General features: G+C 40.5%; 1 protein-coding gene across 1 annotated transcript in view; it reads right to left on the bottom strand.

The window, feature by feature from the left end:
- Positions 1 to 2106: 2106 nt before the first annotated feature.
- LOC148014491 (O-fucosyltransferase family protein) overlaps positions 2107 to 15643 on the bottom strand; it is a 37291-nt gene continuing 23754 nt past the window's right edge. Inside the window, exon 2 of the mRNA XM_087666441.1 lies at positions 2107 to 3723. Within this exon, the coding sequence (XP_087522567.1) occupies positions 2661 to 3723 (1063 nt within the window). The 3' untranslated portion in view covers positions 2107 to 2660. The remainder of the gene's footprint in view (positions 3724 to 15643) is intronic.

Raw genomic sequence — 15643 nt, 5'->3', positions numbered from 1 at the left:
AAACAATGAAGCTTAGAAAGGTCTCTAATTCAAGTTTGCAGCTAGAATAATAGTTTCCAAGGTCTCCAACTCAACTTTCTAGCTCGAATAATAGCCATGAATCATATTTTGTGCCTTCTATCGTTTATTTCCTCTTATGTTGTAAACCATAAAAAGTAAAGATGAAATCACTTGAGAGCCTAGCAAGCAATTACTTCTCACATGGAGATGGTGATAAACTCAAGATTCCCAAGGTGTCTTGGGAAGACTATACCTTACCAAAAGAAGAGGGAGGCCTAAGATTACCCAACCTAGCATAGTTGCAAAGTGGATTGTCAAGAGTTTATTTCATGAAATAGTAGATTGGGCAATTCTACTACACAAATGTTGTAATTCCTTCCAAGTCAAGGATCTACCCAAGTGGAAGGAGCTAGAAGCCACCACAATTGCATTTGGACTAGTTATTGTAACAATCAAGAATTGTTCGATATTGGCCAAAAGTCTTTATCTTTCATGGATACCATACAAAGAGCTAATTGCCTTATCCCCTTTCATGAACTTTACCCTCCCTTGGTGCTCTCAAGATTCCATTTGCTTTAGAAATTTCTATAAGGCCATTGACTCAAGAGACCTCAACAAAGCCTATCAAATGTTCAGAATAGGAATCAAGGCTTGGATGGACTTGTAGAGCTTCAATCTTAGAGTTGATCACACATTGAGCAACTCAAACAAATCTACTAGTTCTCTAATCAAAACATCTAGAATAGTTTGTACTATTGGGGACCCCATATGAAAAAAGCTATCCAATTAAACATGCAATTTAATCCAAGAGGTAATATGTTGAAGGATGCCAAACACTACTACCATTGCCCAACCTAGCCAATAGCAAGCACAAACTCATTGCCAAAATAAATAGGTTTGGGAACCTTGGTTGGAGCTCCCAACAATGAAATTACAAATTTTAAATGTTCAAGAGTAGCTACATCCAACCCAAAATGTTATGTCTAATGTGGTAAGTTCCAACCCGCACGAAAGGTGTAACGATCTGGGCACTGTCTCAAAGAAAGACTCGGTGAAATAGACATGTCTGTGAAGATGCGGTCCACCTGCACCTAGACAGAAAGACTCTATGAAGCTTCACTGTTCCCTAGGATTGGCTTTGGACTCCTCTTGCGCAGCTTAGGGTGCCTCATTACTCAAAACAATTTGAACAAACAAGAGTGCATGAAAAATTGGCATTGGTAATAGTATGTGCAAGGTGTTCCACAAAAGTTGAAACTATTCCTCACAATTTCGTTATCTATAAAGCTAACCAAAATGTTTTGAACTTGTTGCAAGTCCTCATACTTCCCTGCCACCTCACCACTCTCAACTGGAAAGTCTTTTAGGGTAAATTTTTGGATTGCCTCTTTCCATTTATGGAATTCATTGAGAAGTTTATTTTTATGAAACATTTGATTGAACAAGAATAGAGCACTATTCAGCAATGAATTGATTTGACCCTATTCATGGTTTTAAAAAGGATTTCATGATGCAAGCCAATGATACTAAGGACAAAATTGCAAACAAACATAACAATAGGGATAAAGGGCAAGTTTGTCACCAATAGATGAGAAGATAAAATCAAACTATCACAACTTAAAACGGGTAAAAGTGAGAGGAATGCAAGAAATCCTCTAGAAGAAGCATATAACAAAAGTACAAAGGCTATTCTAAGGAAAATGCAAGGCATTCACAATCAACCATGAGCCTAGAAAGCTAGCAATATTTCATTCGTAGCACATGCCTTTCAAGGTGCTCTTGACATGCCAACTATCACAAGGCAAAAGTTAAGTTTCATAATCAAAAGCTTTGTTAATACCTAAACTTTTACATTTAGTTTGTATTGATCATAAAACACAACCCTTTCCATCACACAATTCCACCACATCAAATTGACAAGTCATCTAGTGCAAATCCAAAAAGCAAAGAGAGACAGAAAGAGAGAGAGAGACACACACACACACACACAGATTGACCAAACGGGTGTAGCTTAGTTAGTTGAGTAGAACAAGGTGGTGAAAGGTATCTGGTTCAACTTCTACATCCCACACGGACACTTAGTAACAGCTATACAAAAGGTAATCAAGTGGCTAAATCCCACATGGCCACTTGATTACCAAAAAAGAAAAAAAAAAGACAATTTCCTCCCTCAATGTTTAAGAGCAAGGCTAGCCTTACAAGCACCATGTGCAATTTACCTCACAGTTGAGGGGAATCATAGAGATAATGTAAACACTTAAATACAAAATAACACAAGCTGATAAAACCATTTTGCCACATCCGCCGCCCTTACAAGCCTTTACTAAAAATCATGTATCCTTCTACCAAGATAGGCTCCACAAATCATGTATCCACAACATTGAAGGCTCGTTTCTAGTGGACTAATCACATTGAGAGTCTTCCCTGCTGACTCTTCAGTATGTTGTGATTCCCTACTTCCTCTCTTTTGTGATGTATATGTGTGAAATCAATCGTATTACACTTCATTATAAGCCAACAATCCAGTGAACATGGAACTATGATGTATGTGTCTCCTGGTGTTTGTGCCTGTAGATTCAGGTGTTTTTCTCATGATCACTGTAAGTGCACATTATTACCATCTTAAGGGACATGGAAAAATAGGTAAATGCTGATTCAACTCAAGCAGAATTGCAAACATTTGAATTCCTAAGATGCAGAATGTTGTCACTAATCGTTGACCCTGATGTTCCTACAAAACCCAAGGTGGCACAGCTACATATAACCTCTTGAACATATAAAAGTATGTCTGGAACAAAACTGGGATTCTGCAGCTTCCCAGATCTATATTCCCAGCTTGCTTCGGGAAGAAATCCTGACTGAAGACCGTAGTCCTCTTTCAAAAGCTTTTCTGCAGTTTCAAGAATGAGGGGCTCTTCATCTTCAATATAATACAGCTTGTACAAAGATTTTTTTGCAGCCAATTCTCCAAGGTATGTTCCTGTCCAGTTTGAACTTGGCACATCTGTCATGACAAAAAGATGTAACACTCCGCTTAAGTTTTGAAATTTTCCAATCTGGGACCTAAGACCTCCAAATGTCTTCTCCCAGTGATTCTTGAATTGGCCATCAAGCAGTCTTAATTGAGCACAGAAAAATGGATGTCTAATTTTTTCCCTTGCATAAAACTGCCCTGCATTCCTTATAATAGGATTGAAAGGGAAAAACTTAACTGCTTTCTCTAAACCCTTGCTAATACTGTTAGAGCTCGATTTCAAGTCCACATGGAGCTGCAGGCCTTTGTATTCAGAAGAAAACAGGCTTCCAAATGATAGCACTTCATACCTATCTGCTTCTGAACCTGGGCCAAGGGCTTCCACTATATCCTTAAACCTCTTCTCATAGTGTTTTCTACTTTTCTTTCCTGATACCACCTGTAAAGCTTCCTGAGTTTGGTGAGCAGTCCCCAAGCCATGCACCCAAATTGTTGTTCTACAATCATCTTCAACTAAAAACACACAACCTTCATTCACTTGATGAGGCCCTGACAAAAGGGCTCCACAACTTTCCAATGTTCCCCATGTCACGCTGACTGTCACTGCCTTGCCACACAAGAAGCCAGAACAAGCTGATGACACATCTACTCCACACCACAGAGAAGTGAAAATACGAAGATCTATCATGTTGACCAATTTTGAAGAAACCACAGATGAAAGATCAATTATATCAGCAATTGCAAGATATCTGCACACGATAAAGCAAAGCAAATATTAGCTGAGGAGCATAAAATGGAAGAGACCAATCAAATCACATGCCACATTGAGAAACCCATATACATGTAGGATATATCTGAAGGTAACTCCTGTAGCTGGTATCAAGCATAATTGCCAGGGATTTTTGAAACAAGAGGCATGAAACAGGTTCCATAGGTTTCATCTGAGTTCCGTGTAAGTTAAAAACATTAGAAACAATTTTGTTTGAAATGGGAAAAAACTACGTATCTTCAATAAATATAGAATATGACTCATGTGATGTAACTAATGTGGATTGATAATAATTCATGATTCTATACTATACAAATGAACATTCAACATAGCATCAACCTTTATACACATTTTGATCCATTAACCAAGATCAGCATTAACTTGAAGAAGCATAAGTGGACAACATGTCAAACAAAAACCTTCCAATCAATAGCTGTTATTAACGATAATCCATGTCAGTGTATGAAATGCTCCATGAAAAATCTTAATTACAAAACTACTTCACGGTACGACCTTTTTTTATTAAACATTAAAATAGGCATTCCATATCTTAGATGAAACACCCAAGTATGAAAGGAGTTTGTTTCCTAGCCTTATGAAATGGATTTCTTGGCAGCACGGTGTCAAGCGTTTGCATCAAGTCTAGAAAACAAAAGCTATGGGGCAAAATGGAAACGGATGAGGAATGCAAGCCTTGATCACAAAATCAATAAATCTAGAGTCAAAGCACCATTGAAGTATGGCCTAGGTCCATTAGTATATGTATCATTAAGTACATGCAGCCTTAATTGACTATAAAAAAGTGACATTCCAAGGTTCTAATTTCACATACCGCAATCCTGGCCCCTACAAATCTGATCAAGAAGAGGTGTTCACAATGAATTGGGAAGGTTTGTAGAAACAAGGCAACCTACCTTAAAAGTATTCCATTTGTCTAAAAACAGCTTTCTAGTGTGGGAAACAGCTTATTTTATTCTTTAAATATCTTTTTTGGTGAGAAATCAGAATCAGCTATGGAGGAGAGAGAAACAAGACAGTGACAATGAGTGAGCTAAAGCAAGAGATTAGAGTGTACTTGCTGAACTGAAAAGATAGTGTGAAAGTACAACTCCAGTTTAGGTCATAAGTTGACCTAACCAGCCTTCCACCAACTAACTAGAGTTAGGTTTATTTACTCTAGAGCTTGGTGTCACTACTTTCTAAGATACTAGGTGTACACACCCTACACTGACACTTTAATAAGTGTCCACACTACACGAAATAGATTGAGCACTCCCTAGAATTGACAAATTCTAACACCCCCTTGTAGTGCTAATGTCCTGAAGTACACGGATGATCAATCACCAAAGGGTAGTAAGTTCAAGGACTTCCGAAAAGCCTCAAACGTCTCATGTGGTAATGCTTCGGTGGAAATGTCTACAACATTTTCCTATGTGGGTACATACATCAAGTTTAACTCTCTTGCATAGCATCTCTCTCTGACATAATGATAATGCACCTCAATGTGTTTCGCGCGAGCATGAAACACAGGATTTCGTTCCATTGCAATAATACTCTGACTATCAAAAAGAACGGGTGTAGGATCCTCTGATATCGTAAATGTAGATTACCCAACAATTTGCACAACCATATACATTCCAGTGTTGCCTTGAAAGCTGCCCTATACTCACCCTCACAAGACAAGGTAGCCACTATTTCTTACTTAACCATGAAATGCATGAATGGCCCAGAAAGAAACAATGTCCACTAGTAGACTGCCTAGTGTCTGCATCACCAGCCCAATCTAAATCATTGGAAGCCTGTAAGTGCAAGTCTCCTCCCCCAGATTAGCCAACAATCTGCACAACCATATACATTCCATTGTTGCCTTGAAAGCTGCCCTGTACTCGGCCTCACAAGACGAGGTAGCCACTACATGCTATTTCTTGCTTAACCATGAAATGCATGAATGGCCCAAAAAGTAACAATGTCCACTAGTATACTGCATAGTGTGATACCAAGTGTAATGAACCTGCACTTGTTACGCACTCAACACGGCACAGAAAGGTAACACGATATATGAGCTCAAGGTATACTCTTGTATTATTCAATCCAAAAAGCGGGACAACATAGACACATCCCAGGACTACACCCTCGTGACGCCGCACATAAGAGGGTTCACCACTGGGTATAGGGAATCACACGTAGTGTAGAAACAAGGCAGGGCTTTGAGTCACTACTACTCCCTATATAGGTGCATTCAGTAGCAATGGCATGGTATAGCTACAAAGATATCACCAACCCAATCTGAATCATTGTAAGCCTATAAGTGCAAGTCTCCCCTCTCCCCCCCCCCCCACTTCGGAGAGTATGTGATTGAGTACCTTGCAAATATCTGAAGATTCACTTGACAGCTTGCCAATGTACGGTCTGTGGGCTGTTCATATACGTGCTCACCTGAATACTACATACTGAATGTCAGGGCGTATGTTGCGAAGGTAAATAAGACAGCCAACAACCTAGCTGTAAATTGCAACATCATGCATCTGTTCACCATCATGCATTGACAACTCTAAGCTTGGCTCCATAAGAGTGCACATAGGTTTGCAATCTTGCATATTAAACCTGTGTAACAACTTATTTACATACTATGACTGTGACATGACGATACCATGCTGATTTTGGGTACACCGAATCCCCAAATAATAGTGTAGGCAGCCCATATCTAACATAGCAAATGCATATTTGAATTCAGCCTTAAAATCTGCAATTTTTCCCTCTATATGTCCAGTGCACAGTGTGTCATCTACATAAAGAATGATAATCAACAAGTGCTCCCCTTCATTCTTAATGTATAGAGTGGGAGCAATTGGACTACTTTTGAACCCTTTGCTGGCCAAATAAGAATCCATTTTAGAGTACCATGCATGAGGAGCTTGTTTGAGACCATAAAGAGCCTTATGCAGCTTACATACTATGTGCTCTTTCCTCTTAACCACAAACCCTAGAAGTTGTGACACATAAACATCCTCATGCAAATCCCCATTCAAGAATGCTATCTTAATGTCCAACTAATGTACTTTCCACCCATAATTTACAGCCATAACAATCACACATCTCACTATACTCATGAGATGTAAGAGTAAAAGTTTCCTCATAATCTATGTCCTTCTTCTACACATAGCCTTTTGCTACCAACTGTGCTTTGTACCTGTCAATAGTACCATCAGCCTTACGTTTGAGTTTAAAAACCCATTTTGTAGCAATGGCTTTCTTGCCAGGTGGTAAATCCACAAGATCCCATGAAGAGTTCATGGCAATGGAGTCTAACTCATCCTACATGGACTGCATTCAATGTACATCTTGTTGAGCTTCATCCAAGGAAGTAGGCTCATCATCATCCAATAGTGAGCACATGAATACATGCTCATCACAATCATCTACTTCCGTAAAATAAGCTAAAACCATTCTTCGCGTGTGGGTTATACAAGCGATAGCCCTTGCTCTCCAAAATGTAGCCAATAAATATGCATTTTATAACCTTGTCATCAAGCTTTCCATGAAGCTCTTTGGAGACATGCACATAGGCTATGTAACCAAACACCTAAAAGTAGTCAACTTTGGGTTTCTTGCCATGCCAAGCTTTGAATGGGGTAACCTGTCAAAAAATGACTAAAATACCAAAGAGACAGTAGGGTTGGCGGGGAGAAACACGAAATGTGTACGGCAAACACTCAAAGAAAAGAGACTCAGAAATACAAGAACACCGTCATGATGCACTAAATCATGCTATGAGAATAAAAAGCTGATACATCCAAGCCAAAGCTCAAAAGATGACTGCATTGTCATGTCTGAATCAGACAGCAACACCAATGGCAAATCTGCACAATGAAGGGAAGGAAATGCAATCCTTCAGGTAGTAGGCTATCAAAGTAATCACTAGAAGGTGAAGGATAGCTATCGAGGGAGCAAACCACAATCCTCTAATGCCATTGGAGATGAGGAAGATGATCACCGACTATCAAGAGAGTAAACCACATTCCTCAAATGTTGGAATGTGGGCCACACTACAAATCACAAATGCCAGAGGCAACAAGGTTGCAAACGCAAATGTGATCATTGACGCCAGGTATGATGCACTCTCTAGCCAAGGGCAAGGAAGTTGACACCAAGGTGAAGGAAGTAACACCAGAGGCAGAGAGATGACCTCCAGATAGCCAAATGCAAGTAGTAACACTACCTAGAGATGGAGGATGCTGATGCCAAGTTGATGGAAGATGACACTAAGTGAAGAAGACACAAAACGCACACAGTCTGATGCTGTTTGTCAAGTGGGAGAGGGAAGTTGCTAGTTGTGTAAGATTGACGCCAAGATGTGGAGAATCCTCCAGACAACCAAACGCAAGTTGCAGGCTGGTCTAAGATAATGCTAGGATGAGAGAGAAGGTCCCCATGCTAAAGGACAGAGAGAGAGAGAGAGAGAGAGAGATGCTCACCACAAACCACAATGTCTGCCTGAAGGGGTGTGAGGGCAGTGGAGAGGCAAGAGGGAGAAGGGAAGAGTGTTGAAATGACCAAGGACGATGTAATATTTCCACACAATAAAAGTTAGTTGGTTAGTTAGTCAATTAATAAGTTAGTAAGATTACTAACTAAAGACCAACTAAGGTAAAAACTAACTAACATTAATTATTAATACTTTTTATTTAATTTAAAATATTTTATTTAGAAAAAATCAAGAGTCGTAAATTTGATATTTTTCTCGGATTGGCAAGGACCGTAACCACCCTTCATGTAAATTACAATGTGAACGAGACTTATGAGTTATATTAATCACTAGGTTAATGTGTATAGTTTGGATGGTCCAAAAATATTAGATTTTGGGCAAAACTAGTATATTTTAGATATTTTAGATATTATCCTTTTTTTTAAAAAAATATGGAGATTTTTAGAACTGGATGTCATTTAAAAAAAAAGACAAGTGATATTTTAGTTAGTTTTGAGATTTTATAAAAAGAAAAGAATAAAGAGAGGATTTGCGAAATCGCGCGCACCGCGCAGTACACAGACAGTGGACAACACTTTGAACAGAGAAAAGAAAAAGGAGTGAACTAAGAGTTTTACCCCCCTTTCGAAGCCAATGGAACCATCAGATTTATGATCTGAGCATCACATCACTGATCTTTCCAAAATCCCCCTCCACAAAGAGCTCCACTTCTCAACCACAAGCCCTCTTCTCTAATTCACTATAAATATGAGGCATGGGAGAGGCATAAGGGGACATAAGGAGACCCTGAAAGGCTGCAAGAGAGAGGAAGAGAGAGAGTATACCCCTCCAAGAGATTGTGAGTAAGAGCTTGAGAGAGAGAGAGAGAGAGAAGAGTCACCCCGAGAGGCTGCAAGGAAGAGAATTAGCTCAATTTACTCTATCTCGATCCTCGACTTAACCATCTTCTCTTACGCTCTCCCATCTTGAATCTATTCCACCTTCTTAATCTCTTGAGTCTACCTGCGGACGATGGCCTCCAAGCGAAGAATGTCGCGTGCGGATGACAATCCTGCAACCAGCAATAAGGCTTCGAGCAAAGGCATCACTGTCAATCCAACTGCGGTTCTGGTCGTAAGTAATGTATTTTCAAATTGATAGATGCTTGCTTTGATTCTTGTATGAGATACGTTAGACCCCATACTACGATGCACGAGTATAGGTCATGGGAAAGGATAAATTTCATCTCACCTACTCGAAAGATGGAGTTTGTGAAGGGCATATATCAAGGGAAGATAATTACACCTAGTTACATATGACTTATTTGCTAGTAGAGCAATTACAATGAAGAATTAGTCAAGCGTTATGAATGGCATAGTCGTCAAAAGAACGACATTAAAAGATTGTGCATACAAGTGCTAGATTAAAGTATAGTCAGGGGTTACAAATAGCATAATTACTAAAAAGAATATGACATTGAGAATCATGAATAGAAAGTACTAGTTTAAAGTTTAGATACTTCAAAAGTACTTAGCCTAAGAGCCCAAATATTAAGAAAAACTAGATTCTAGCTCAATGCACGGCCTATTGGAGTCTAATTACTTGAGATCATTTCGCACTTATCTTATCAAGTATTTACACGATATGCCTATAATATGTTTGATATATGAGGATGATTTTCTAGTTGCCTCATGACTTGACTAAGAGCTAGTACAATAAATTAATCATAAGGGTTAAAACTAAAATGTCTTGAGTTCCGTCCGATAACGATGACTTTTTCCAATCCAAATCCAGGATTGGGTTATCAATCAAGGTAAGTGACCTATAGAACTTACATCATGAATAGTGTTTGAACCCTTAACATATGCCCTAGCCGAAGAAAGGAAGTGTTAAGAACATTTTTGCATAGTATTGCTCTTAGATCCCAAGGGGGAGAGCAAATATGCAATGGAAAATATTATTTCATCTACTCTTGCATTGTTTTGGAAAGAATGCAATTGGTTTTGTTGATTGATCGAACAACATCCTAAATGTTTTTACATTCAACTGGTTGTTAGTTGTTGTTTGGATGATTATTCTAAGTGCTTGTGATTTATGGTAAATGCATGGCAAGGGTCTGTGATCACAAGTCGCCATGGAAATAAAGGAATGTTTTCTTGGAAAATGATATTAGGACTGAATGCCTTGTTTGTGCTTGATTCTTAAAGGATTTAATTAAGGAAGGATATATTGCACGGGTGGATCACCTCCATGATCGCACCGCGTATTAACCCAAGAGGGCACTGCTCGATTCATGGGCCAAAGGTCGAGTGGTGAAAAGGCCAACCACGGGAATGATGTTTTGCTCCTAGACAGCTTGCGGGTCAATTGGAGCTCTGGATACCCCTTGCTAGGTCTAGAATGGAGTTGAAAACCTCCGTGGTCCCCAACATCTGGGCATATTGGAAGATCCTATTTTAGATAAAGGATTGAGTTTGTGGTGCCATGTGAATTGGACCAGTTACTTCTACAGGGCAGAAGGGATACTTTTGTTGAGCAAAAGTGATACATAATTTCTCCTGTATGGGCGGGAGACAAAGATTAACTTGAAGATAAGTTGAGAAACTTGTTTGAAATTGTTTGTCAATAGATTGCTTTGCTCTATTTTTGTGTATGTGCTATAAATTATGTGAACGAACTCTGTTCCCTGAAAGGCTTAATTAATGAAGCTGACTTTAAGTGTTACACATAAATGTGGTAGGACCTAATTAGAAAACTAAAGCTATTAAGGGAAGCGGGTGGACGGAACCCCCGACGGGTCCATCCTATGGCAGGGTGGTCCCAGAAAACTGGGAGGCTTCTCATAAGGTTTACCATCTTCGACCTTAGAAATTATTAGGATAGAACCTCGATTCATGCCGTTTTAGGGGACCGGAATGGGACTATGCCCTATGGGCAGAGAGGTTAAGCAGCGCATCCCTCTCGTTTCCCATTCTCTTTGAACCAAGTGCGGCATGGGTCTGCTTCGAATTGGGTATCTCTGCGTAAAGTAGAATGTCCAAAACCCGACGCTAGAATGCTATCAGGAGACCTTGACAACTAGGAACCCGAATTTCAGGTCGATCCTAGTGGGTTCGGTCGTGAACACTTCGTTGCGAGGCGGATTCGAGAAACCTTGGGCGATAAAACTCGGAACATTCCCTGGGAGTACCGAGCAACGACGCTTAGATTCATTTCTCGATAGACCGCTAAAAGAGTGCCTGGAAAGCCGATGGGCGAGCACCTCACAGACGAGGGGTGAAAAATAACTAAAGTGAGTGAAGAATGAATGAAATGACGGCCTATTCATAGGCATAAGTTGTCTTGGATAATGTACCACTGTGTGGGCACCCTCTAACGAAATTACCAAAATTTGGACACCAACCCTTTTTGGGGTTGTCAATGTGAAACCCTAAATGAAGTTTATAAACTAAAGAAGTGGATTTCCAATGCCCCCCCTTAGGCCCAAAAAGAGATGAAGAAAGAGGAGCAAAGAGAGATATAAAGAAGATGTAGATGATCCCTAAGATCCAAGATTTCCATCTAAAAGGTAACCGGTAGTAAGGAACAATAGACAGGATAAACTATGGAACCTGACTCCACCTCAAGAGAGAAGCCACTAGCTCCATAGCCCCATGCTGGAAGCAATGAGAAGGCCTCATAAGTCATGACCAAGTTGTGGCTGAATCTCGGAGGCCCCAATCTAGGGGGTATTTGAAGATCCCAGGTATCAATAGGAGAAAAGACTGCTCAAAGACAGCCATCCCCAAAGAGTAAATGGTGGGTGAAGAACTTCAAGATGAGTAGATGCCCCCTCTAAGGGTGGAGATACAAGGGCTGTTGGAGATGCTATCAGCTCGAGGAGTGAGCAGCAGCTCGATGAGTGAGCAGGTAAGTGAGAGTGACTAAGAGAGAGTACGATGTTATCAGCTGGAGGAGTGAGCAATAGCTCGATGAGTGAGCAAGTGAGTGAGAGTGACTGAGAGAGAGAGTACGATTCGATTTTGGGTGTACCAACAATGTGTTGGCACACAAAAATGAAATGTATTTGTATTTGGGGCACATAAGGGTGCATTCATATGTATAACCAAATAATACACGTGTACTATACATGGAGGTGAATAAAGGGCCTTTATCCCAACAACCTCCCACTTAAAGGTCCAAAGTGAACCTCTAACCAACTCCCACTAGTCATATGCAATGCTCATACTGAGCCTTGCCTAGACTTTTGGTGAGAACATCTGCAAGGCTGTCCTCTGTTTTAATCTTGGTCAATGTAATTAGACTATCTTCCAGAATCTGTTTGATAAAGTGGTATTGCACATCTATATGCCTTGTGCGTGAATGATACATGGCATTCTTAGCCAGATACACAACACTCTGGCTTTCACATCCCAACAATGCAATACCCATAGACATGCCGAGATCCTCTGCAAGTTTGCTCAACCATATAGCTTCCTTAGAAGCTTCAGTAGCTAATATGTATTCAGCTTCAGTAGTACTCAGTGCTATGATGTTCTGCAACCAGAAACACCAAGAAACGGCCCCACCAGCAACTGTAAAGGACATACCCACTAGTGGATCTAGGAGTGTCCAAGTCACCTGCCATGTCTGCATCACAATAACCTTGCAGACTAAGTGCATCCTGCTCATAGCAAATACACTTTCTTTGTGTACCCTTAAGGTTTTGAAGAATATGTTTGATAGCTTCCCAATGTAATTTGCCAGGATTTGACATAAACCTGTTGACAACTCCCACTGCATGAGCAATGTCTTAACGTTAGCAAACCATAGCATACATAAGAGAGCCACAAGCTGATACATAAGGGACTCCACTTCATAGCATTGTCTTTTCCATCAACCCTCTTCAGAGAGGTAAAGACATGAAGTCCTTTCTAGCTCACATGGCCTAATCTCTTATGCCATAACTCCAAGTGACTGCCAATTTTAGCAACTGCAAGAAACTTGCCATTCAAAGCTTTACAGGGCAATACAAAGTGCCCTTCTTGGTTCCTTTTGCAATCAGCATGGAACCCTTTTTCAATTTCCACAAACCACTACCAAACATTGTTGTGTAACCATGAAAGTCAAACTAACCAACAGATAGTAAACTCTTTCTAATGCCAGGCACATATCTGATATCTTTCAACACAAGCTCTTGCCCATTGTCTAAAGACAAGCGTACAGTGTCAATCCCATCAATGCTGCAAGCATGGTTATTTCCAAGATACACCTTTCCATAGCCGCCTGCATTGAACATAGCAAAACACTCCAAGCAAGGAGTTACATGGAAAGAGGCACCAAAGTCTACAATCCAAGTCTGAGTGACACCATCATCAACTGACAAAAGTGCATCAATCGCATCAGCCTTAGTAATTCCATATCTTGCATGTGACATACAAGGGCATCATAATCAACTGCACATAATACATCAGCCTCTGTATCCGAAAGCTCCTCTATGACTACACTGGAGGCCACATTGGCCTTTTCCTTGCCTTCGGCTGCCTCAAATGCATTTGTCTTAAACTCTTTCTTCTTTTTATGTCCTACATTCTTCTCTCTCTCTTGTTCCTTCTTGTAAAACTTGCAATTAGGCTTCTTATGGCCTTTCCGACCACACTGATAGCAAGTAATATCGCTCTTATCCTTTCCTTTGCTATTTCTTCTATTTCTCTGTTCAGCATTTGCATTTTCCTTTTCAGCCCTGCCTCTAACATTATAAGCTGAGTTGTTGCCTTCTCCACTAGACTTACGTCTAATTTTTTCATTCAAGATTGAACCCCTCACACCATCATATGAGAGATTGGGATTATTGCTGAGAGAAACCACCAAGGTCTCCCAAGAATTAGGTAGTGTCATGATCAGAAAGATCACCCTCAACTTATCATCAAAATACAAATTAGCATCCTTGAGCTGATTTAAAATACCGGTAAATGCACTCAAGTGCTTAGCTGCAAGCTTGGACTCATGCAATCGCATATTCACCAACTTTCGCATTAAATGCACCTAATTAACAGGTGTGGTGATCTCATAGGTAGTTTTCAGCTTCTCCCATATTGCATAACCTATATCTAAGCCCTTAATGTCTATCAAAATGTCATCAATGACACCCATCTTTATAAAACCCACAACCTTTTTGTTAACTCTGGCCCAATCTACATCAGACATTTGTGCGGGTTTATCTTCCTACAAAGCATCCTCACAATCCTTTAAGAACAATATGCCCTGCATACCGTCTTTCCAAAGGTCAAAGCCCTGACCATCAAACCATTTGATTTCCATCAAACTCTTAATGTCAGAACTTGAAGAAGTTGCAGCCAGTTTTATCACAAACACGAGTAAATGCAATGAACTGCAAAAGCACAAGCTGAACCAGTAAATACACTGCTGTTCTTGCACAACCAGAAATAAATCTCTGTTGTTTTTACATAAACCAGCCACCACACGGGCAAATACTGTAGAAATTTACCAAATTCTACACAAAATTCCAAAATTCCAGGTCCAAGAGTGCATAAATGTCAGCCAATCTGACCCACCTGAGCAAAATTTCAAGAGTCAACTGTAGGTGGAGATTTCTTGTGTTTATTGCTCAGCTGAGTAGGGCAACCAGTCTTTCACCGTTGTGCACTGTGTCAGGTGCTGGCTAATCTTCTGCAGGCTGTATTTTATGCAGACTTGCCCTCTATCTGCTGCATTTTAGTTCGGCAGGTCTTCATCTACACTGGGCAGTTCCTATTCTCTGCTTGGCAGCACATTCTCTACACGAGAACCTCTGTTCCACCTGCGTTTTGTGCAGGGCACACTCCAAGTGCTGTGTTTCACTACAAGGATCCTCTGGCTGACCTGGGTGGCAGGTATACAGACCTGGGCAGCATCATACAGACCTGGGAGGCACCATACAAGCTGGACAAACTGAAATACAAGCAGAGACCTCTACTTTACTGCATTTACTGGGCTACGCCTTCTGTTACAGCCAGACGACTATTAATCCCTGCTGGGCAGCACCTTTTCTGCCACTAATGTCGTTATTTTCGGGCAGGCAGAACATGTTTTCTGCTGTTCATCATCTCCTTGAAGCTCCTTGATCAATTTCCAGCCAGATCTCGGCTGCGTTATCAGTATTCAGCCCCTGAGGAGTCTGCATTTGTAATACAGCCTGCTTTCCTGGCATAAAGTCACCCCTTTTGCCTCAGATACTCAGCATCTCCATTACTGTACATCCATCCTTTCTGATCAGCCAACTCATGGACCCTGAATAGGTTGAGAACACCTAGTCCAGCTCCTCTTTTCTTGTGTTTCCTTGCAGGCCTTTTTTTCTGAAGGACCTATGGCTGACAGGTGTGCTTGGGGGGATTGTGGATTGGGCCCTTTGGAACCCAACCCCCATCCTATCATTCTCTCCCTTCATATTCTTCCG

Source organism: Lygodium microphyllum, chromosome 25 (genome assembly GCF_053477565.2).
Source record: "Lygodium microphyllum isolate KBCC chromosome 25, Lygodium_microphyllum_v1.1.10, whole genome shotgun sequence".
Classification (NCBI taxonomy): Eukaryota; Viridiplantae; Streptophyta; class Polypodiopsida; order Schizaeales; family Lygodiaceae; genus Lygodium; species Lygodium microphyllum.
The sequence above is the reverse complement of the archived record's forward strand: the minus strand, read 5'-3'. Positions and strand labels throughout refer to the sequence as shown.